The sequence below is a fragment of the Monodon monoceros genome, unplaced genomic scaffold (assembly GCF_005190385.1).
Source record: "Monodon monoceros isolate NGI ecotype Baffin Bay Population unplaced genomic scaffold, NGI_Narwhal_1 Super_Scaffold_18, whole genome shotgun sequence".
Lineage (NCBI taxonomy): Eukaryota > Metazoa > Chordata > Mammalia > Artiodactyla > Monodontidae > Monodon > Monodon monoceros.
In genome coordinates this window covers 82,146,321-82,171,224 of record NW_021703774.1, presented here as the reverse complement: position 1 = coordinate 82,171,224, position 24,904 = coordinate 82,146,321, and the positions used below count along the sequence as shown (strand labels likewise).

General features: G+C 37.0%; 1 protein-coding gene across 4 annotated transcripts in view; it reads left to right on the top strand.

The window, feature by feature from the left end:
* Positions 1–24,904, top strand: part of LRIG2 (leucine rich repeats and immunoglobulin like domains 2) — a 66,412-nt gene that overhangs the window by 21,726 nt on the left and 19,782 nt on the right. For 3 of the 4 annotated variants that reach the window (XM_029228419.1, XM_029228420.1, XM_029228421.1), the window contains 12 exons: positions 8,726–8,791; positions 10,248–10,322; positions 10,485–10,619; positions 11,163–11,306; positions 11,428–11,571; positions 12,412–12,555; positions 12,757–12,900; positions 15,827–15,907; positions 16,624–16,695; positions 16,834–16,902; positions 21,849–22,012; positions 23,579–23,899. In XM_029228419.1, the coding sequence (XP_029084252.1) occupies positions 8,726–8,791; positions 10,248–10,322; positions 10,485–10,619; positions 11,163–11,306; positions 11,428–11,571; positions 12,412–12,555; positions 12,757–12,900; positions 15,827–15,907; positions 16,624–16,695; positions 16,834–16,902; positions 21,849–22,012; positions 23,579–23,899 (1,559 nt within the window). Of the gene's footprint in view, positions 1–8,725; positions 8,792–10,247; positions 10,323–10,440; positions 10,620–11,162; positions 11,307–11,427; positions 11,572–12,411; positions 12,556–12,756; positions 12,901–15,826; positions 15,908–16,623; positions 16,696–16,833; positions 16,903–21,848; positions 22,013–23,578; positions 23,900–24,904 lie in introns of those variants that run through there. The other variant, XM_029228422.1, reaches the window with a different exon arrangement.

Below are 24,904 nucleotides of genomic sequence, written 5' to 3'. Positions count from 1 at the left end.
TGCTTAGGTCTCACACCCCAGTGATTCTGCTTTGATTGGTCTGGATGAGACCCCAGCATCAGTGTGTTAGAATCTTCCCTGGTAATGCTGATGTGCAGCAGTGGTGAAGAACTACTGAACCGTAAACAGTTGTTGCTTACTGAATGTTAACTGAGGAGATCTGTGCTTTACTTAATTCTTTAAAAGTCCTTTATGCTTTGGAGGACACTTTTATTTTTATAGAGATTATTGTCCTAATTATGTTTTGTTATATTAAAAATATTTTGCATTTCCTTATATACAACATATATAGTAAGCACATGGATAATCAAAGAATTACTTAATTACTTGTACATTAAGATAATCATTAGGGGGCTTCCCTGGTGGCGCAGTGGTTGGGAGTCCGCCTGCCGATGCAGGGGACACGGGTTCATGCCCCGGTCCGGGAAGATCCCACATGCCGCGGAGCGGATGGGCCCGTGAGCCATGGCCGCTGAGCCTGCGAGTCCGGAGCCTGTGCTCCGCAACGGGAGAGGCCACAACAGTGAGAGGCCCGCGTACCGCAAAAAAAAAAAAAAAAAAAGATAATCATTAGGCTTCCTGATGCTAGAAAATATATTTCCCTCATCTTAGGACCATGACATTTTATATGGTATACTTTCTTTTTTAAAGGCCCTTTAATCCTAATGGAAAACTAGCATTTAAGCAGTAGAGAAAACAAATCATATTAAGGAGCTTAGCAAAAATGTTTTAAAAAAATCTGAATGCATTTGTATGATGTTTTCTATGCCAAACTAAATGACTCAACTTATTTATTCTGTGTTACTCCAGTCATCAAAAATGTTAAGATGTAAAAAAAAAAAAAAAAAAGTTAAGATGTTCAGCTGATGCAAATAAAAAATAAAAGCAATTTAGGGATTTCCCTGGTGGCCCAGTGGATAAGACTTGGCACTCCCAATGCAGGGGGCCCACGTTCGAACCCTGGTTGGGGAGCTAGATCCCGCATGCTGCAACAAAGATCCTGTGTGCTGCAACTGAGACCCGGTGCAGTCTAAATAAATAAATAAATATTAAAAAAAATAAAAGCAATTTAAGTAAGTAGATTCCATCCAAATTATTAATTTCATGTTTGGGACAAAAACCAGAGGAACAGAATATTTAATGTAAGCTTTCTTTACTATGCTATAAACCTGTTTTTTTTAAAGTGTGTATTCTTTACCTTTCCTTCTCTTGCCCTTCCCCAACTTTTCCCCAAAAAGGAGACTGTAACTGTGTTGTTTGTAATAAACTTAAATGCCGGAATAACTGTCAGAATAACTAGTAGTGATGAGTAGTTTTAAGGTTAAACTATAAACAGTGCAACATTAATGAAGTGTGGTGTAAATAAATTTGTAGCTAAACACTTCTTAACTTTGGCTTTCTCTTATACATTTTTCTTTTTTGTATATCCATTTCAAAATCACTATGACATCTTAGTTATATAATCAAAATCTTGGCAGGTTGCAGCAGGAAAAGCATAGGCAACCCTGAGCATAATTATGCTTATTTGAGGAAATATTAGACTTGGTGCCAGGTTAAACTATACGAGTGTTAAGAGATAATAATGAGAAACCCAACTAATGCTTGGCTTTGATTAGACCTTCCTTCTCTGCCAATAACGTAAGTGATAAGACAGTTTATATTAAATTTAATATCTATTCACTCCCCAAAATATAATAACTTAATAATTATAATAAAATATAGTTTATCCAAATATAAAATAGTCTGATAAGAAGATGTGAACCCAGTTCATAGTCAGAAAATGCTCACTAATGATGATGGAAAGTATCTTGGCTTTCTGTATATTTTCATGTATAAGCAACAGCCTTTGTTCTGCTATTGCTGAATTATTTTTTATTCTAAATGGAAAAAGCATTAAAAGCATGGGATTAATATGCTGTGGTTTTGTACTGCTTGCTAAAAATTCAGCTGTTCATTGGCTTGATATTTGAAGGCCAGACACTGGGTTCGAAAATGCAATTTACTGTTTCATAGATCAGTCCAAAAACTAAATCTAGTATGTGTGTTCCACTATCTTTCTGAGATATACTACTGATTAGGAATGCAAAATACATCTAATTATTATTTTTTCCTTTGTCTAGTGTCATAATTAATCTGATTGGGTCAGTTTAGAGCATTATTCTGAAAACATTCTGTAAGAACAATTCTAGTCTCTTAGAAAAGTAACAATTAAAATCTTGTTTCCTAGTCACATTCTGGGCTAAAGATAGATTTTATGTGTGAGTTTATTTTTAAATAATACTTTCCCATGATAAACTATTAAAACAGTACAAAAGCATATAAAATGGAAAAGTAGCAAGTTCCTTGTTCCACTTAAGGAAAATTCACTGTTAACTGTTTCTTGGGTGTACTTCCACAGAGTTTTACACATACATCTTTTCCCTTTTCTTTAGAGACACCTCCCCACCACAAAGCTGTACTATGCACTATGTATAAATATCTGTTATTCTTTTATTTTTTAATTGAAATATAATTGATTTACAATATTATGTTTCAGGTGTGCTACATAATGATTTGACATTTGCATGCATTTTTAAAAATTTGCATGCATTATGAAATGATCACCATGATTAGTCTGGTGTCATGATAACCATCTGTCTCCGTACAAAGTTATTACAATATTATTGACCATATTCCTTATGCTATTCTTTTTACTGGCTGCAGAGATTTCCATTATATGGAACTTTCATAAGTTATTTAACTGATCCCATTTTATTGAACATTTAGATTTCTTTTTATTTTATGATTTTGCTATTACAGTAACTTCTTGGTAGATATCTCTTAATAATTATATGACTCTATGTAGAATAGAATTCTTAGGTTATTCTAAAACATCATATCTTGTGATATAGGTTTATACCTCAATAATTTGACCAAATCTTTGGTGGGCTGCCTTGTTATTGGCATCTTTCTCATGAAATTGGAATTTAGAAGCAATATTTAATTTATTACTTTAATAAGCTAATTTAGGGGAATAGCTCCAATTAATTAAGATTTTACCTTGGGAAGTAGATTATGCCTGTGTGTACAAAAGATAAATACTTAGAAAAGGTGAGAGTGCTGGACCATCATTCTATTTCAAATCTAATATTATATAATCTACTGTTTACACACTGACCTGTAGTCTAAGTGTTTTATTTATATCCTTTTAATCATCTGAGCAATCCATTGAGGTAGGTACTAGTATCCTCATTTAATGGTAGATGAGACTGAAGTTTAGAGAGGTTAAATGACTTGCCCCAGGTACCAGAACTGGGTGTGCAAAAACTGTATTCTTAAAGGTAGCTGTAGAATTCATATTTCTTGTTTTGTTGTTGTAGTCCCCACAATGAAATAATGTTTTCAATCATTCAGAACCCAGGGAAAGATGATGGAAGAAAATAAGATATGCCTCTTATTCTTGAAAATTAGTGCTCCCATTTTCCTACCACATCCAACTTTTTGGATTCATATAAAAAGTGTTGTACAGTGTAAATAAGTAATGCAATTGAAGGATGAAACTTTAATTTGGAATAGCATTATGCTTCATGCTGTAATACAAGCTTTTGAGAATAGGCTGAACTGTGAACTTCAACAATAACAAAATTTCTGATAAAGGGGCCCTTTGCAAAAAGTTAAAAGATACTAACATATATCCAATAGTTTGGGTATGACAATATTTTATGTATTTATCCAGCATAATTTGCCCTTTCTTTTGTGAATGGAAATCCCTGTTTTGCTAATTAGAGTGTATCCAGCATAATTTACTTTAAAAAATATACTCAGGATCATCATTTCGCTCATTTATAGTACTGTGATTTATTTATTTATTATATATTTGTTTTTGGCTACGCTGGTTCTTCATTGCCGTGCACGGGCTTTCTCTAGTTGCGGTGAGCAGGGGCTATTCTTCGTTGCAGTGAGCGGGCTTCTCATTGCGGTGGCTTCTGTTGTTGCGGAGCACGGGCTCTAGGCGCGCGGGCTCAGCAGTTGTGGCACATGGGCTTAGTTGATCTGCATCAGGTAGGATCTTCCCAGACCAGGGCTCGAACCCGTGTCCCCTGCATTGGCAGGCGAATTCTTTTTTTTTTTTTTTTTTTAGTGGGGAAGGAGGAGAGAGGGGAGGAGAGGGGAAGGGAAGGGAGGAGAGGAGGGAAGGAGGGAGGAAAAAATTCTTAACCACTGTGCCACCAGGGATGTCCCAGTACTGTGGTTTAACAGGCTGATTATCTTAAGTACTCTTGGAGTATACTAAAGACAGGGATCCCAAAACAACTCAAAACTCTGTCTGCTTTTAGGTTTACTTTTCCTTTATCACTAACAGCTTTATACCAAAAGCTATCTCAGAACAGCAGATTCTCAAAAACAAAAAAGATTGATGATGACTCAAAAGTGTACATATATGACTGGGCAGAAGAAAACTTCAACATCTCCATTGCTACGGAACTTCTTTGCAATTAGCTTGCAGAACTTGATTCTCCTCAAAATGTTGTGATTGCTCTGCGTATCCTATAAATTATTTACACCCTGATGGTACAAAATGGCTACATTAGTGGCACCTCTGGCTCCACATAGTATCAAGAACTTTAATAATTCATCTTTTATTACAGCTACATCCCTGTAGATTAGCATGAGTGGGAACTGAGTATAACACTGAGCTAATAAGTAAGGCCTTCGCTGAGAGACCTTTACTCTCCAAACATCGTATCCATAAATATTCAGATATTAGTCTTGTTAAAAAATAAAGATTATTGACTGTTAAAAAGCTAGACTCTTTAGGTTGTGTTTGTCAAGCATTAGATTACTTCAACTGTTTAAGTGCATTTTAAGGATATTTCAAGGGGAAAATCTTTGAAAGACATTCTCCATTTCAGGACTTGCACTTAAAAAACAAAAACAAACAGATAAACTAGCATTAGTTTATGTGAACTAAATGAAATTAATGACTGGTCACTGGCAAGAATAGAGACTTTCATTTTGAAAATTATTCAAATTCTTAATCTAAGAGTTTTACATCTGATATTTGAAGTCTTCAAATTTATCTTCTTCAGCCTTTTTGGACTACTTCAAAAAAATAAATTGGAAATTTCTTATGGAGAGCAAGAGTGTGTCTGTGTACCTTCGTATACCCATGTGAAATTAAATGCCAGAGTGAAATTTAGATATAAAAGTTAATTTACACATTTTTCAGTGAAGGATAGTAGTTGAGTTGATGTTGAATTTATGTTTACCATTTTTAAGTGACTCCACAGAGTACTACAAATGTTGTTTTCAAAAAAGACAAAAAGGGGCTTCCCTGGTGGCACAGTGGTTGAGAGTCCGCCTGCCGATGCAGGGACGCGGGTTCATGCCCCGGTCCGGGAAGATCCCACGTGCCGCGGAGTGGCTGGGCCCATGAGCCATGGCCGCTGAGCCTGCACGTCCGGAGCCTGTGCTCCGCAACGGGAGAGGCCACAGCAGTGAGAGGCCCGCGTACCGGGAAAAAAAAAAAAAAAAAAGACAAAAAGGTTACTAAAGTTGACAGTGGTTGTAACCTTAGCACTTAGCACAGTGTCTGGCACATGGTTCAGTAAATGCTTATTGCATGAATACCTGGTGATCAGATCAATCCATATAATTCTAGTTACACATCTGGTATTTTGAGAAAACAGCTATATGATTTATACTAGTTGCTTTCTATGATAGTACCACTTTGGGAGTGTATTTCAGCTCATTGTTAGTGTTTTTTAATCTGTTCATCGTGGATTTGTTGCAGAAAAGTCCAGAGAGCCTCATTATATGTGGTTCTGACCTGTGAGGCATATATTCTTTTTTTTAAAAAATTAATTAATTTATTTTTGGCTGCGTTGGGTCTGTGTTGCTGCGCGTGGGCTTTCTCTAGTTGCGGCAGCCGGGGGCTACTCTTCATTACCGTGTGCAGGCTTCTTATTGCGGTGGCTTCTCTTGTTGTGGAGCATGGGATCCAGGCGTGTGGGCTTCAGAAGTTGTGGCACGTGGGCTCAGTAGTTGTGGCTCACGGGCTCTAGAGCACAGGCTCAGCAGTTGTGGCACGCGGGCTTAGCTGCTCCGCGGCATGTGGGATCCTCCTAGACCAGGGCTCAAACCCGTGTCCCCTGCATTGGCAGGCGTATTCTTAACCACAGAACCACCAGGGAAGCCCGAGGCATATATTCTTTTGTTTACAAAATAAATTTATTTATTTTATTTATTTTTGGCTGCATTGAGTCTTTGTTGCTGCGCGCAGACTTTCTCTAGTTGTGGCAAACGGGCTACTCTGTGGCAGTGCGCAGGCTTCTCATTGCAGTGGCTTCTCTTGTTGTGGAGCATGGGCTCTAGGTGCGCGGGCTTCAGTAGTTGTGTCACATGGGCTCAGTAGTTGCGGTTAGCAGGCTCTAGAGCGCAGGCTCAGTAGTTGTGGTGCACGGACTTAGTTGCTTCGTGGCATGTGGGATCTTCCTGGAGCAGGGCTGGAACCCGTGTCCCCTGCATTGGCAGGCGGATTCTTAACCACTGCGCCACCAGGGAAGCCCTGAGGCATATATTCTTAAGACAGCATTAGTCTGCAGAGAGGCTCCAAATTATTTCAGGTATCTTTTGGATTCCATCAAAAAGTGTTAGAGGTTTTTCAAACACACAGAGAAAATTATTCTTTCACCCAGTAGAGACAGTGGACAGTTTTCACTGATCCTGAATATATAGTGGTTTATACTATGTATAAGTTAAGTTTAATCTGATTGCTTTCGATTTCTTTAATAATGGTTTTCTTTAAAACTGATTGTCTGGTCGTCATTGACATCCATGAGAGAAATATAGGGGATAGTACAATCAAAAGTTATACTGCCAAGGAGGTTAGGGTTTGGAAAGGCATTAGAGGCACTGATTAAAATGAAAGCCCTTAATCTGTAAAAGGAAAATTCCAGAAAGCATGAGATGTAGAAGTAAATGATGCTGTGGTAGCCTACTATACAGATGCTATTAGCTCTCTGTTTGCCAGACCAGCCACCTTGCAGTAGAATATGGAGTATCTAACTTAAATTAGAGCAGTCGCATTTCTCCTTAAGTTGAAACACCACAGTAAATAAACATCTTTTCACTCGTGTGAAATTCTGTGTTTGTTGTTTGGTAGCAAGTGTGAATTGGATGACAGTGTCTGCATATAAGATTTTTATGTGGAGTGAATTCATGTTTTTCTCTCTTAACATTTCCCAACACACCCCTCCATTCATGAGTGTCCTTGAGCTGATACCTGGTGCCGTATATCTTAGAATAAAGGTTTTAGAACTGTGTGAAAAAGTGACAGTTTGATCTAGCCTTAGTTATATTATGGTGTAAATTAAGCTCTTAAATGAAAGTGGCTAGGTTTTACAGATGGACAGACATGAAACTAGCTGAGAACAAATTGTTGTGCTGTGATAGAGACATCGTTCAAAACTGCATGCATCTGTCAACTGCCTGTGGTGGTACAGTGAGATAAAGTGATCTGTAATGTTTCTCTAGTGTATCCCTATTGCTAGCCATATTGTAATGTGTAATACATCTCTTGGGCAGACAGCTTGTATGGGCTAGATTCCACCTCAGTCTTGAAAAGATGCCAGAAAGCAGCAAGGTGAATTTTTAAGCCTATTTAAACATTTAGACTCATGACTAATTTGAGTGAAATCTCTGCTGTATCTAATAAACTACTCACTAGAAGTGAGATGGAATTTCAAAATTTTTACTTCCTCACTTATTAGCTGTGTGACCTTGGATTGACAAATTATTAATCTCTGTCTGTTTCTGGTATTTGCCTCATAAAGTTGTTGTGTGGACTTAGGCAGATTTATATGTATAAAGTGCATAGAAGAGTGCCTGGCACTTAATAAATGTTAGCTGCTGCCGCCACCACCACCATCATCATTAACGTAACTTGGAGTGAGATGAATTTTCCTTCCCTGAAGCTAGATTGCTTTTTTTGCTTTTAAGGAAGACTACATCTCTATCAAGGATGTGATCAACCCCAATTCTAATACATAAGCTCACTGTCTTGACTTGTGAAATTTAATCCATCTTCAAGTTTATCTACAGCTAAAGTGTAATATATATTATATATTATGTAAAGTATATATTACTTTAAAAGTATATATTACTTTGTATTATGTTACTTTAAAAGTATATATTTCTTTCAAAAGTATGTAAAGCATACTGCATTATAATAAAGTGTAACAATCACTGGAAGGGATAAAGAAACCATAATATCTCTGTGGAATGATCTACAAGATGTGTTGTTAAGTGAAAAAACCAAGGGGCAAAATAATGTGTAAATTATTCTACCATTTGTGTAAAACTTTTCTGGTACATGCATAAAGTATCTGACAGGCTGTAAAAGAAATGGTATATTTTCACTTGTTGCTGTTGGGGAGGGAAATTGGATGGCTGGAGACAAGGGTGGGAGACTTTTTACTGTATATCCTTTTATACTTTTTGATTATTGAACCATGTGAATGTATTTCCTAGTTAGTAAAAACAAAAACAAAAAACCCTTATAAAAAGGAGAAAGTAAAAGAGCTATTTTGAAATCTACATAAATTTTTATTCATCCATTATAAACATTTCTTTTTATCTGTACTACTTAAATTCACATTTGATAGGGCATTTAGATTCCTTTTTTTTTTTCTATAAGTGTGCTTTCCAGGGCTAAACTAAGAATGATCTCTTATCCTCCATTTAGGGATTTGAGTCATAATCGGTTGTCTAACTGGAACATAAGCTTGGAATCTCAAACATTACAAGAAGTGTAAGTTATTTTTATTTATTTAAACTTACATTAAATTCTTTGAGGTGATTTGATGAATTATGAATTTCAGGATGTTTAATGCAAAAATGTCAAAAAATTGAAGGAAAGAAAACTTTAGATTAAAACATGTTTAAAAGCCTAAACTTGTCTTTGGCTTTGTTAGTATCACAAACTCTCTGGGTATTATGCCATTGCATTGGTGATTTCAACTTGTAAACTGCGTAGAAATACTGTTCTACTTCCTTGGGGCCTAAAGTAAGATTTCCCCTCTTCAGAGTGAATATATTTTATTTTGTTTTTTGCCAGAGTTTCAGCCAGTGAAACTCTGTATTGTGTAAATTTTTTTTTTTTTAATGTTTTGACTTGTCTAAGGTGGAAGCATCATGTCTGAAGTAGGTTTATATGAAATACAATATTTTTGGTATCACCTGGAATATGGTAGTTAATATAATTCAGTTTTCCTCTTCATTGAAGTTTTTCCTTTAGTACTGAGATGTATTATTATGTAGTTTCTGGAGAGAAGTTTCTAAAATATTATTAATATCAGTTATTGCATTGTGGTATTCCCAGAGGCACAACTGTTGAGGCCTGTTTACCTCTATACTAAACACCCTCAGAATCCTCAGATGAATTTTTCTTTTGAATTTCTTTCTGACAAGGGGTACTTTGTGCTCTCATTTGTTCTGCATTCTCTCCTTCCCTGCCTCAAATTGGCTGCCCCTAATCTGCTGTGGACTGAATGAACAATTGACAAGCTTATTAGCTGAAAGCGTAGGTCCTGAGGAAAGGAAAATGCTTAGTGGGAAGTGCATGGCCTTATTATTTATTACATGGACTTTGTAACTTCAGTTGATTACTTGGAGGCCTGTTACTTCTGGCTTCTTTTCTGTATTCTAGATTGTTGAGGTTGTTCAGTGATTGAAAAACAGGTTGGTGAAATGTGATTGCATTAGATTTGCTACTAAAACAATTGAGATAATCTTTTAGGTCTGTGGTCTCAAGCAACTTTCGCTAACTTTGAGTAACAAAAAAATATGTGTGTGTGTGTGTGTGTGTGTATTTTAAAAATTTATTTAATTAACTTATATATAAATTTATTTATTATAAATAAATATATATAGAGAGATATGAATTTTTCTTTGTTTAAGAAGGACTTAAATTAGCAGTCATAATAGTAACTATTCAAATAACCTTGCTGGGATTAAAAATATTTAATGTGCAAAATATTTCCTAACCTTTCTAATATTGGTATCAAATCATAGATCTATACCATGAAAACATTTTTTAATTAAAATCTCTAATTTCTCAGTAGAAAATATTTAGTCTAACTCATTCTGGGTCATAGGCTTTTTTCAAATTTGGCATTTATCCTAAAGAATATGTACTAGCCAGAAACTAGAACTCGAGGTAGCATTTCCCTCACTAAATTTTTATATCTATTTTTCCCCCTACTCAGGAAAATGAATTATAATGAGCTAACTGAAATCCCATATTTTGGAGAACCAACCACTAATATTACTCTTCTCTCATTGTAAGTAAATAAAATTTCAGGTCTTTTACTTAAATTATGCATAGTACACAGTTTTTTTTGTTTTTGTTTTAGGTACCCTTGTTGTTGATCCTAATTATTTAACATTTTTGTGGTTTAGGGTGGATCACTGGCAATAGCTTCAATATAATCTTTGTTTTATAGAGTCCATAATATAATCCCAGAAATAAATGCAGAAGCATTCCAGTTTTACCCTGCTCTCGAGAGTTTAGATCTCAGCTCAAATATAATATCAGAAGTCAAGACATCTTCATTTCCTCGAATGCAGCTTAAATACCTGTAAGTAAAATAGAGTTTAAACTAGATTTAATTTGAAGTGCATGTTTATTATTCATTGATATTTATCTTCTCAGATATGTCTTATTTATTGTGATTTTGATATGCTTATGTGAAACAAACCTAGGTTAGATTTTTTTGTTTTTTTTTCTGCCCTTAAAGAGTACACTATTTTCAGAAAATATTAAGTATCCAGGGTAATTTTTGAGATTTAATTCTGGATTATGTTTTACTAACAGTCATGTAAAAGGTAAACGGGAGTAGTTTGTTAAACAGTGCTTAACCTGTGTAATGGTGGTGATAATTAGCGTGAGTGCTAGTGTTTTACAGTTTACAAAGCACATTCACACATACTGTTTCAACCCAAATGAAGTAGGTATTATCCTTATTTTGTGCTTGAAGACACAAAGCAGTTAAATGATTTGTAAAGTTGCATACGGTTGCTAAGTGGTAGAGCTGGGGCTCAGTCATAGACTTGAGGCAGCTTTACAGTGGTAGAATGTTTAGTTTCACTGAATTTTTTTGTTGTTATCTTGTTCATTTTAGGAATTTGAGCAATAATAGGATAACCATCTTGGAGGCTGGTTGCTTCGATAATTTGTCAAGTTCCTTATTAGTGGTAAAGTTAAACAGGAATAGAATTAGCATGATTCCACCCAAGATCTTCAAGCTACCTCACCTCCAATTCTTGTGAGTAGCTAAATAGATGGATTATAAGAAGATTGCTTTTTCTTATATGTCTGTTTCTTTTTATTATTATTAGGGCAAATCAGTAAACCAATTTTTTGACTGTAAACTATTTCTGTTAAAGGGAACTTAAAAGAAACAGGATTAAAGTTGTGGAAGGTCTCACATTCCAAGGTCTAGACTCCTTAAGATCTTTGAAAATGCAGCGGAATGGAATTAGCAAACTCAAGGATGGAGCTTTTTTTGGCTTGGATAACATGGAAGAATTGTAAGTACTATGAACTAGAATAGGAGATTGTTAGGAAGGGAGTCTGGGGCTTTTCAGTGCCGAACAGCTAGGATAGTAGCTTTAATTATAACAAAGTACTTTAGCTCTTCCTTCCTTCTCTTATGTGAAATAAATTAAGATTTAAGCTTTGTTATCTAACTGGTATTTTTGTCATCATTCTTCCAAACATTTCATCTGAAAAGTTTATATTCCCTTAATGTTTGACTGATGAAAATTATTAGGATTTATCCAGAACAGGTATACTATATCTCTTGGTGAGTTGATTTTATAGATATGATATTTTAGAGAGTCTTACAGGCTTCTTGCACTAAATCTTAAGAAACATGTACATATTTATGAATAGAATTTGTCTGCTCACTTGGGTTGAGCAAAGGTATATGCCTCTCTGTGCAAGACTTAATGAAGATTTTTGGAATCTTCTCATTGCATGCCTTGTTTTTTTTTTTTCCTTAAAGATTTAATTTTGTTTATTTTTGGCTGCGTTAGGTCTTTGTTGCTGCACGCGGGCTTTCTCTAGTTGTGGTGAGTGGGGGCTACTCTTCGTTGTGGTGTGCAGGCTTCTCATTGCCGTGGCTTCTCTTGTTGCGGAGCACGGGCTCTAGGCATGTGGTCTTCAGTAGCTGTGGCTCACAGGCTCTAGAGCACAGGCTCAGTAGTTGTGCACGGGCGTAGTTGCTCTGCGGCATGTGGGATCTTCCTGGACCAGGGCTCGAACCTGTGTCCCCTGCATTGGCAGGCGGATTATTAACCACTGTGCCACCAGTGAAGTCCTGCATGCCTTGTTTTGCAACATATTTCCTCCTTTCTTTAATTCTGCAGAGAACTGGAGCATAATAACCTTACAGAAGTGAACAAGGGGTGGTTGTATGGCTTGCGAATGTTACAACAGCTCTATGTGAGCCAGAATGCTGTTGAAAGAATCAGCCCTGATGCATGGGAGTTCTGCCAAAGACTGTCTGAACTGTAAGTGTGAGATGGCATTTCAGTGGAAGCTGTGAGACTAGAGCAGGTTGAATAAGTCATTCCCATGGCCAGTAATGAGATCTAATATCCCTCTTTATTAGAAGTTTGAAAGCCCTGAATTTATCATGTAAGCAGAATAAGAATATGAAAGTTGAACTAGAAGAGAGTGAATTTTTTACCTTCCATGTTTCCTGTTTTTAGTGATTTGTCCTATAACCAGTTGACCCGCCTGGATGAATCTGCCTTTGTGGGTCTGAGCTTACTGGAGAGATTGAACTTAGGGGACAACAGAGTCACTCACATTGCTGATGGTGTATTTAGGTTTCTTTCCAATCTTCAGACACTGTAAGTATATCTCTCCTTTTGGGGGATTTTTTTTTTTTTTTACTAATTTTTTTAAAGCACTAAAGCAAAACAGCTAATCAGTGTACATATTATGTATGTTAATATTTTGCAGTTCTTCTCTCCTATGCCTTGGGGCAAGACAGTCTTGCTTATCTCTATCCCTATATGTAAATTTTATGTATCTCTAGCCATTTCAGTTTGTACTTTAATTCTGAGTTAACTAAACAACAAAGCATCTCTTATTGTGCCAGTTACTGTGGAATAAAACACAGTTGCTAGTGTCAGGAATGCACATTTTCTTACTCCTCTGACCTTGAACTACCAGTAGTGTACCAGATCTACCACTTCTCATTCAAAAGGATGCAGGACATATAGTGGGAACAGCTCTGGCAGGAGACCTCTTTACTGTTACCAGTTTGCTTCTTGACTTTGGACAGAAAAAACTAACATTTATTAATGATCTGATATGTGCCAGGTGCATTCAGAGTACTGGGATATTATTGCTCTTTTCCATATTGGGGGACTGAGGTTCAGAGAGATTAAATGATTTGTTTAAAGTCATATACCGTGTAAATGTTTGGGCCAGGATTAGAACCCAGGTCTTTTCCCAGGTCTTTTTTATGCTAAAGCTCATGTGCTTCTTTTAAAAAAAATAAATTTATGTATTTATTTATTATTTATGTATTTTTGGCTGTGTTGGGTCTTTGTTGCTGCATGCAGGCTTTCTTTAGCTGCTGTGAGTGGGAGCTACTCTTTGTTGTGGTGCACGGGCTCCTCATTGTGGTGACTTCTCTTGTTGCAGAGCATGGGCTCTAGGCGTGTGGGCTTCAGTAGTTGTGGCACGTGGGCTCAGTAGTTGCCGTGCGCTTGCTCTAGAGCGCAGGCTCAGTAGTCGTGGCGCATGGGCTTAGTTGCTCCACAGCATGTGGGATCTTCCCGGACCAGGGCTCGAACCCGTGTCCCCTGCATTGGCAGGCAGATGCTTAATCACTGCGCCAGCAGGGAAGTCCCTCATGTGCTTTTCATTTTACTGTCAGATGAACAAAATTACTTAGCCTTTCCTGTTGTTTTTTGTTTTTTGTTTTTTTTTTTTATGTCCAGTGAAGGATGGATATAGGATTAGATGGTTGCAAAAGGCAGTTTCAACTCTAAACTTCTGTTGTTCTGTAAGTTGAATGTTTTACCCTGATCATGGAATATAATTGAATGAAGAGGTATTTTAATGAAATATAGTAATCTCAAGCATAGAGCAGAATAAGAGAAAAAGAGTAATTAGTAGAATTTGTAGATTCTCAAGGTTCCTGAATAGGGAACTTTTTGGTCATCAGGTTTAGTTGATAAATGGTCTCAGAAAAGAGGCAGGTTCCCAACTTTGGGACCTAACCATAAGTGACAACGAAAGCATGATAATTTTGTGAAGGTGTCTATGCGTGCACCTGTGTGTGTTTGATGTTTTTTCTTTTTTTTTTAACTTAATGAAGTAGTCCTCCTTTAGATTTGGCCTTGAAAAAGTAATTTCCTTTTTTTAAAGTTTTTCTCTTTTCTACCTTATCAGAGGTTAAATTAGATCAGTGCAAACTCAGGAATTTATATTAGATGCAGCTGTAGTCTTTTGGCAGTGCATGGGATGGCAGACAGGTTCTTTTAGTACACCACTGATTATTACTTTTAGCATTAAAGTTTAGGAAAGTAATTGCAGACATAAATGATTATCTAATGCTACAAAAATAGTTAAGGCAGAATTAGGAACAGATCTGAGATATTCCGGCTTTAGATCAATGCTCTTGCCAGAGTAGATATACTTCTTACTCCCTTTGGTGAGTGAGTTCTATTTATGCTGTTCTGTGGAGGAGAGGGAAAAGTCCTGCAGAGTTGAGCCATCAGTTGTTTCAGTGTTTATTCTTTAGTAAAATAAAATGATCTTTCTTAGCTTTCACTTCAGGTAAAGACATAGCTAAATGGGAAGAGTGATCTCCTATCTCCTTACTGTTATTCACATAACTTTACACGTCTTTTTTTTTTTTTTTTTTTTGCGGTACGCGGGCCTCTCACTGTTGTGGCCTCTCCCGTTGCGGAGCACAGGCTCTGGACGCAGACTCAGCGGCCATGGCTCACGGGCCTAGCCGCTCCGCAGCATGTGGGATCTTCCCAGACCGGGGCACGAACCCATGTCCCCTACATCGGCAGGCGGACTCTCAACCACTGCGCCACCAGGGAAGCCCTACATATGTCTCATAAAGCAAAAAACTTTGTGCTTTATTATGAGATGACTTAAGGAAGCAAAAGTGATTAAATATCTTTAACTGGTATTTCTTCCATGATGACATGGTGTGGTGCAATTGCATTTCGTCTGAGAATGGAACAGTGGATTTTAAAAGATCCATACTTTTCCTTTTAAAGAAAACAGAGTGATCACTCTAGCACATGGGTATATCATTCTTACTTTCCAGGGGGCATGTTTAATTGCTGTTGAGCTGTGAAGCTCTGTATTGACATTACTTTTTGTCAGCCATTTTAGATTTAAGGGCTCAGGGGAAGGCTTGGATCACCCCAAAATCCCATTAGTCTGAAATAAGATTTGTAAGCCATACCCCCTGCATCTTGAAATCCTCCTCTTTGTAGGGCCCTGACTATAATTTTTAATATGCTAACACAATTACGGGCTATTAGCTAGGAAGATTAATACTCTTAGCAGGTTGCTTAATTTATTTATCAAGATCGGCTTAATTCTTAGCTTACGAGAATTAGTTCTTACATGCTTATCTCAGGTATTCTTTAAAAAGAAGAGTTGAGTGTTTATCATAAATAACCTAACCTTTACTGTAAGGATCAAAATTAAAATTAGCATTGCTATGTCAGGATGATGCCTGATGGTGTAATGGTCATGTTGACTAACATAACCTGTCTATCCCTGACATTTTCGTAGAAACTTAAGAAACAATGAAATTTCATGGGCCATAGAAGATGCTAGTGAAGCCTTTGCTGGACTCACAAGTCTCACTAAATTGTATGTACTTATGATATTTATGTATGTCTATGAAGGTATATTTTAAAGAACCAATTGTAAATGTGATTGGATTGTGTCTATTTGCTGTGGCTAGAAAGTCTGAGCCTTCTGGTTCACCCACTAAAGGAAGAAGCTTCATTGTTTATTAAGGTTTTTGTTTTATGGTTTGTTTTTCATTTTGTTTTTTTGTGGTGGGGCACTTTCTGAAAGAACATTCCTAGTGTCACTTAAAGAGAAGTTATTTATGGAACTAAAATTTTGATTTAAGTAAAAGAAATGCACTGAAACCAGAATTGAACCATGATCTGTTTAATCATGTGAGATTTATGGGTAATTTAGCAAGAGAGGATTCTCTCAAGCAAGATTTTAGGTCTTCTCCCATAAGAATGTCTCCCAGACTTCACACTTCTCTGAGTTTCTTTGACCGGATGATCTTTTGCTGAGAAGGGAGAAACTGGGAATGTAATCCAGTTTATTATATGAAAACTACAGGTGTATCTGTGGTCAGGATGGTTGTTTATAGATACCTCACTGAACGCTGACATCTTAATAGACACATTTATTCTATGCTTCACACTGGTTAATAATGAAGGTTCACAACTTTCTTAAGAATGCATGTTAGGCTTATTTTCACTTGTTATAGGTAAATGTTTATTTTAATGAATTTAATTTTGATAAGTGGAGAGCTTTATTAGAAAGGTCTGTTTGTATTTCAGAATCTTACAAGGAAATCAGATTAAGTCAATTACAAAGAAAGCATTCATTGGTCTTGAATCCCTTGAGCATCTGTAAGTATTTTTCAGCCATTTTGCTCAGTATATAAATAATCTTTGCTCTTAGCAGAGATTTTCATGACCATTTAAAGTGTTTATATAACTTAATTGTAGAAATGGTGACTGGTAATGTTTCATTTCTCTTCATTTCAGAGATTTGAACAACAATGCCATAATGTCTATCCAAGAAAATGCTTTTTCCCAGACTCGCTTGAAAGAACTGTACGTAACTTAAGTCTTTTTTGTCACTAATTAGATCATTATCCACGCTTGTGCTTAAAGTGTGATGAATGTGACCCAGATGTTTCCCAAAGCACACAATTCAGGCAGGAAAAAAGAAAGTGTTAACATTCAGTTATTTTAGTGACTGGATGTAATTTAAAAATAACATTGAAAAGCCCAGAGTGTGTGGCTCCAAGACCTTCTGTTTTTTTCCTGTGTTGCTGATGCATGTAGTTAAAGAGACCTTAGCAACGCTGCTTATGCTTTATGTTTACCCTACTGTTCCTTTTTTATTCCCCTCGTCCTTTTTGGACTGTTGGAGACATGTGTTCTCTTGGGATGAGTTACAATTAAGGTATTATGTAATTTTTGGAGGTGATCTAGCACTTTCAGTATAATGGTCACAGAGGATGTCTCTAATCTGTTCAAACTACTAAAATGTTCCAAAACTGTTGAATAGTTACGATAGAAAAATACACATCATTTTAATGTTTTTTCATTCATGATTTAAAAAAATTGTTCTTATTTCCCAAGGGGGATTTCCCAGGGGTGGGGTGGTTAGTTGGGCGTTGCTCTTAATTTTAAACTCTGGTGATTCGGATATTGAGCCACTGGTAAGAATCAACGGGCTATATCAACTTATCTTGCCTTGCCTGAAGGCTATTCAAAGGGAGGTCTGTGGACCAGAGCTGATTCATGACGAGAGAAGGATAGAAATTCAGAGCAAGCTTTTTAGAAACTTATAGAACAATTTGACCTTACTGTGACACTTCTGTTGAATTTTATAAGTATTGATCTATAACAGATTGGGAATTTAAAAAACTGGTCCTTCTCCACATATAGTTTGAGATGCGCTGGAAGTATGTGAGTTCAAATTGCCTCGGTTTAGATTCTTGCCCCATTCTTTACAACTGTGTGTTTAGCCTAGGACTCAGTTTCCCTTCTCAATATGGGAAGAGCACCACCCTCAGGCTTATGTGAAGATAAAATGAGATAATTTGTTTATGGAAGAAATGTTTATTGTCATCTGCTATGTAAGGTACTGTTCTAAATGCTAAAAACGCAGTAGTGAACAAGACAAAGTCTCTGTCCTCATAGCATATTACAAAATTCTGTTAGGAAGATAAATAGTAAACCAGTAGGTATATAATATCTCATCAGATAATAAATGTTCTGAAGAAAAAGCTGGGTCAAAGGTGTACAGCGTGACAGGGATTGCTATTTTGAAGTAGTGAGGGAAGGCTTTTCTGAAGATAACAGCCTTTGAGCCAGGCCCTTAGTGAGATGAAATGGCAAGCCATTTTATACTGGGCAAAGGGCATTCCAGGCACAGGGAAGAGCAAGTGAAAAGGCCCTGAGGAAGGAGCTTGCTTTTTGTGCTTGAAGAACAGCAGAGACACTGATGTGGCTGGAAGACAAGAGCAAGGGAAAGAATGGTAGGAGATGAGGTCAGAGACATAAACAGGCCTGATCATGTAGGGCCTAATAGGCCACGAGGAGTTAGGACTTTTTTCCCTCTAAGTGCATTAGAAAGCTTTTGAGGGTTTTGAGAAGATACTCCACACAGAGCCTGGCATATAGTAAAAGGTGAATAACTAAGATAATAACAAAAGTTAAAATGTTATGGAGATCATCTTTTGTTATTTTCTGCCAGATTTTTTAAAAAATATATTTACTTATTTTTGGCTGCATTGGGTCTTCATTGCTGCACACAGGTTTTCTCTAGTTGCGTTGAGTGGGGGCTACTCTGTTGTGGCGCGTGGGCTTCTCATTGCGGTGGCTTCTCTTGTTGTGGAGCATGGACTCTAGGCACGCGGGCTTCAGTAGTTGTGGCACGTGGGCTCAGTAGTTGTGGCTCGCGGGCTCTAGAGTGCAGGCTCAGTAGTCATGGCGCATAGGCTTAGTTGCTCCTTGGCACGTGGAATCTTCCCGGACCAGGGCTCGAACCTGTGTCCCCTGCATTGGCAGGTGGATTCTTAACCACTGCGCCACCAGGGAAGTCGTCTGCCAGATTTTTCAAGTGGCTTGCTTATTTATTTATTTATTTTTTTGGTCTCTTGAGATATTTTGAGTTATTTCTCCTAAGGCTTACTTTAACTTGAAAAGGCACAACTTACTGCATATCAGTATTACCTTTTTTTGGTTGTGATAATCTGAGGGCCAGCAAGAAAGTTTTAACTCTTGTTAAGAGAAATCAGTTTAAAATATAATTTTTATAGGTGAAAGCAAATATCATAGTTTCATTCTTCAGAGAGTCACTTGGTGATTTTTTGAGTTGGTTTGAACAAGCTGCTAATGCAGGAACTCTAATGCAGCTTATTTACTGAGAAGTTTTAGTTGCTCTTGGTTACTTTAAATTTAAGTCATATTTATAATACAGAATTTCACATCAACATTTATTAAAGTATCTCTTAATACTTTTTGGTATCCTTCACAGTGCTTTGCATAAATATTGGGGGGAGGTGGGAGAGTCAAATATGAATTAAAAATTGTTCTGCATTAAAATTATGTAATCATGGTAGAAAATTAGATAGTTAAACCAAGAGGGAGAGAAAGACCCCAAATCCCCAGTACTCAAAAGACAACCACTGTTGATATTTGGTATATATCTATCCATATACTTGTGGAGAGAATGCAGGATATACTCCATTAGGTACAGCAGAATTCATTAGCATGTGAAGGGTGGAAAGATGCAAAAGAAACAGAAGTGAAGGGAACTAATGTGAATCTTGTGGTATCTGTGGCCAGACACTATGCTAAATGCTTTATTTAAAAAAAATTTTGAGGTAGGTGTTCTTAATCCCACTTTCCAGGAATAGAAACTGAGATTTTGGAGGCATTCAGTATCTTGCCTAAGGTAAGTAGTGGAATTAGGATGTAAGTCCATGAGGTAACTTATATCTAAGAAAGCATAAGTTAGACCATATCATTCCTCTGTTCTTAACCTTCCGGTGTCTTCCCAGCACACATAGGAAAAAAACAACTCAGGTTCTTTCCTTAGTTTATAAAGCACTTGCATGGCCTGGTCCTTCTTGCCCATCTCTCTGACCTCATTCCCGTCACTGTCCCCTCACTTTCTGTGCTCTGGCTTCAGTGGCCTCCTTGCTTTTCACACTAAGCACACTAAGTATCTGCCTCAAGGTCTTTGTGCCTAGTTTCCTCCGTCTGTGACACTCTTACCTCAGATCTTCATGTGATTTGCTCTCTCAATTCTTTCAGGTCTTTGCCCAAATGCCATCTCTTCAAAGAATCTTTCCCTGACTGCTTTATCTATACTGGTAGCTGCTGTCTCTATGTCTCTGCCCAGCTTTGTTTTTCTTCACAGGACTTAACTTTCTGACACTATACTTTGCATTTGTTTGTTTATTGCTTGGCTCTAAGTACATAAGCTTTGTGAGAGCTGTAGTGCAACAGCCTAGAACAGTGCCTGGCATATAGTAGACTCAAATATTTCTCGGTGAATGAATGCATATAACATAAGAATTTGAAATGCAAAAGGTAACTTTTGGCCTGCTTAATTAAAATTGCCCTTGATAAAGTATGGCTTTTGGGGTACCCTTAAAGACTGAAACTTCTTTGGAATCAGATCTTAGGTATTTTTATACCAAACTTTAAAATTACTTGAGGATTTTGGTGATACACGCAAAGCAGGTTATAATGTTGTCAAAATCACTTGCTTTCCCTACTTCCAAGTGGATGAGACATTTAAGGGTCATTAAAATAAAACACTGACTTTTCACGTATATTTTATATGCCTATTATAACCACAAACCATTTTGCAGTGGTTCTTAGTTTAGGTTGCAGTACACATTGCCACAGGGCTGAAATGTTTTTAGTCTTGATGAAATAATTTGAAAATAATTATATCCTCTCCACAACAAAGATGTCTCTATGTCCCAATATATATAGTAAGCTCTTCCCCAAATTTCTCTGGGAAAAATTTTAAATGTCAAAAGTTTAAAGGACAGTACAATGAACATCCATATGCCATTTACCTGGATTCATCAATTCTTAACTCTTTGCTAAATTTGTTACCTGTTGCTCTCCCTCCCTCCTTCATTCTTTCCCTTTCTCTCTCCTTCTGTCTCTCTCCCTCTTTCCACACACACTCATATACGTATATACATACACTTATTATTTTGCTTAACCAGTCGAAAGTAAGCTACAGACATCATGACACTTCACTCCTAAAATATCTCAGCATGTATTTCCTATGCAGGGTTATTTTCTTATATAACCACAGCACTATTATCACACCCAATGAAATTAACATTGATAAAATAATATTATCTAATATGCAGTCCATACTGAGATTTCCCTAATGTCCAAAAATGTTCTTTGTGTATATATATTTTCTTAATGAAGGATCACGCTTTACATTTGGTTGTAATGACTCTTTAGTCTCCTTTAATCTAAAATAAATCCCTTACCCTTATTCCCCCTACCCCTTTTATTAGTGTCTTTCATGACACTGTCATATTTGAGGAAACAAGGCTGACAGTCTAACTTTGTTTTTTCATGGTTAGATCCAGGTTAAACATTTTTTTGGCAAGAAAAATGCTTAGGTGTGTAGTAACCTTTTTTTTCCCTCTTAATTTATTTATTTTTGGCTGTGTTGGGTCTTCGTTGCTGCGCGTGGGCTTTCTCTAGTTGCAGGGAGCGGGGCCTACTCTTCGTTGCGGTGCGCTGGCTTCTCATTGCAGTGGCTTCTCTTGTTGCGGAGCACAGGCTCTAGGTGCGTGGGCTTCAGTAGTTGTGGCACATGGGCTTAGTTGCTCTGTGGCATGTGGGATCTTCCCGGACCAGGGCTCGAACCGTGTCCCCTGCATTGGCTGGCAGATTCTTAACCACTGCACCACCAGGGACGTCCTGTGTAGTAAGCTTTTAATGCTGGAGAAACTTGGAATGAAAAGTAAAGGGCACTTCTTTTCCTTTTGTTTCTGCAGAATTCTGAACACAAGCAGTTTGCTCTGTGACTGCCATTTGAAGTGGTTGCTTCAGTGGCTGGTTGATAATAACTTTCAACATTCTGTGAATGTAAGCTGTGCACACCCTGAATGGCTAGCAGGGCAAAGCATCCTGAATGTGGATCTGAAAGATTTTGTCTGTGGTTTGTATTTTTGTTTTAATATTTTGTATATTATGCACTTACTATCTTAACAACGGAATTAAAAAAAATTTTAAATAGAATGCTTTCCTACTAGCATATCTATTTCCATTTCTTTAGATTCTTCTCTAACATTTTTATATTGTAATTGTAGCTTAAATTTTGTGTTCTTCGACTTAATATATCATAAGCAGTTTTTTTCCTCAGTGTGTTCTTAAATGATCATTTAAAATATTGTCTGTATTATAGCATCTTTATGAATGTAGGCCTTTACCTTTTAGGGAGATTATTAGCCTTAGAATAAATATCTAGTAGTAAGATTCCTGAATCAAAAAGTGTGAGTTTTTTTTCATGAATTCATTCAAAAGCATGATTTTATATTTAGTAGATCTTGAAAAGTGCTACCAGGTGTTTTCAAACAGGTAGCACTAGTTTATATTGTCTCCAGCAATGTATGAATGTACCAGTTTCATTTGGTTTCTTTTTTTTTTGTGGTAAAACCTTGTGGTAAGTTCAGGCACATAAAATACTTAAGTGTTTTTACAAACTTTAAGGAAGAAAACAAAGAATCTAGTAATGATTAAATTCTGCTTACATTGCCATGAATGCCCTTCTGACTTTAGTTTTAAACATAAGCTTACACCATACAATTTATCTCCTTTTTTTAGTTATCACTTTTATGGCACAGTGAAATGTTACCCAGCGAAGACATTGGTTAAGAATTCATATACCTGCTTCTCTGAATCAGTCCAATAATATATTATTATTTATGAATCTATAGTTTATTAGCCAGTCCTAAGCCAGTCTTCATTTGGACATTTGACATGTTTGGAATTTTTCACTATTTTAGGTGAAAGTTATGCACAAAGTACTTTCAAATAGTATGTTTTATTAATAGGAATACCTATTTTTTTTTTTTTTTTTGCGGTACGCGGGCCTCTCACTGTTGTGGCCTCTCCCGTTGCGGAGCACAGGTTCCGGAGGCGCAGGCTCAGCAGCCATGGCTCACGGGCCCAGCCGCTCCGCGGCATGTGGGATCTTCCCGGACCGGGGCATGAACCTGTGTCCCTTGCATCGGCAGGCGGACTCTCAACCACTGCGCCACCAGGGAAGCCTGGATATACCTATTTTTATATATGTTATATATACACACAAACACACACATACACATACACACAAGGGGTAATAGAATTAGAGCTTGTTTTAAAATTCTAATTTAGGTTTCTCCTTTTCTCAGTAACTGGTAATACTTAAGAAGTACATTCAAAGCATAAGTGACAGTAAGGGATGGTAGAAAGAGTGCTAAGCCCTGAAGTCTGAAAACCTGGGTTCCAGTCCAGGCTTAGCTGTGGACTTACATATCTTAGAGCAAGTCATTTGACCCTTCTGGGCATCATTTTCCTCATCTTAAAACAAGGGAATTGGATTCTAGCTCTATAGTCCCTTTCAACCTTAACATGACATTTTGTAAACATAACATGCAATTTTACATTATTTTTTTTAAAATTGAATCTATAGAAGCAAAAATAAATAACTGACTTGGCTCCTGCCCCATTTTTTTCTCCTTAGATGATTTTCTCAAGCCACAGATAAGAACCCATCCTGAAACCACAGTTGCTCTAAGAAGCATGAACGTGACTCTGACATGCACTGCAGTGAGCAGCAGTGATTCACCCATGTCTACTTTGTGGCGCAAAGACAGTGAAATCTTGTATGATGCTGATATTGAGAATTTTGTTCGTTATCAGCAACAAGCTGGAGAAGCTCTGGAATATACTAGTGTCTTACATCTTTTCAATGTAAATTTCACAGATGAAGGAAAATATCAGTGTATTATTACTAATCACTTTGGTTCTAACTATTCTCATAAAGCCAAACTGACTGTGAATGGTAAGAAATTATGCTCCCTGATAGTTTTGTGGTTAGAAGGATTTTTCATGTTTGATTTTTGAATCTTTGACCAAGAAAATTAGGATAAACCTGACATTGTGGGGGGATTCCTTACTGTTTTTGTCTTTAGGGTTATGACAGTATACAGACTGGATTGCTAATTTACCCACTTACTGTCCCTAATCAGTCTTTGACTGAGGGGTAAAGGTGAATTCTGTGGCTCTAGGAGATGGGCTACTTTCACTTTTATTTATGCTTTTGAAAAAAAAATTTTTTTTAATTCTCCATTTTCTTTCCAGAACCATAATTCTGTTCTAAAAACTATGAAATTTATTCCTGACATTGTTCACAGGCCGTCCAATAACTGGGAGTATTGAGAACATTTCTGGGTCCAGTGATCATTATCATTGTCTAAATGTAGTCACACAAAACCATTTTTGAAAATAATGCTCTTTTTCATTGTGGCTGTGAAAGGAAAACACAAAACAGCTTGATTGATCTATCACCTGTTAGGCTGAATAACTACAACACTTCAGGCTTTGTGCAACCAAAAGATGTACATATGTCTTGATCCTGGGTGGTTTTATGAGATGTTTGAAGGCATAAATTTTTTTTATCATGCAGTTTCCTTGACAGCTTTGTAGATGTTTGTTTGGGAAGCACCATTTAGTCTCTTAAGTAAGGGAGTCATAGTAAATATTAAGTTCTAAAATATATGTTCAAAAAGGTTTGTGGCTTCTGCTTTTTCTGTCCCTATCAAGGAGATCAGGTAGATTTGCCACGCATTCTAGAAGAGTCAGTCATCACTGTACTCCATGCCCTGAGGTTCTGGGAGAAAAGATGGCCTCTGAAGTAGTATTTATTGTCAATGCAGGGAGCATGTCTTCTCAAAGAAATGGAGCATTACAACAGTTGGTATTTTGCCTAATAGAGTCTCCCTTGTATGTATGTATGAGTGTATGTATATATGTGTGTGTGTGTGTGTGTGTGTGTGTGTGTGTGTGT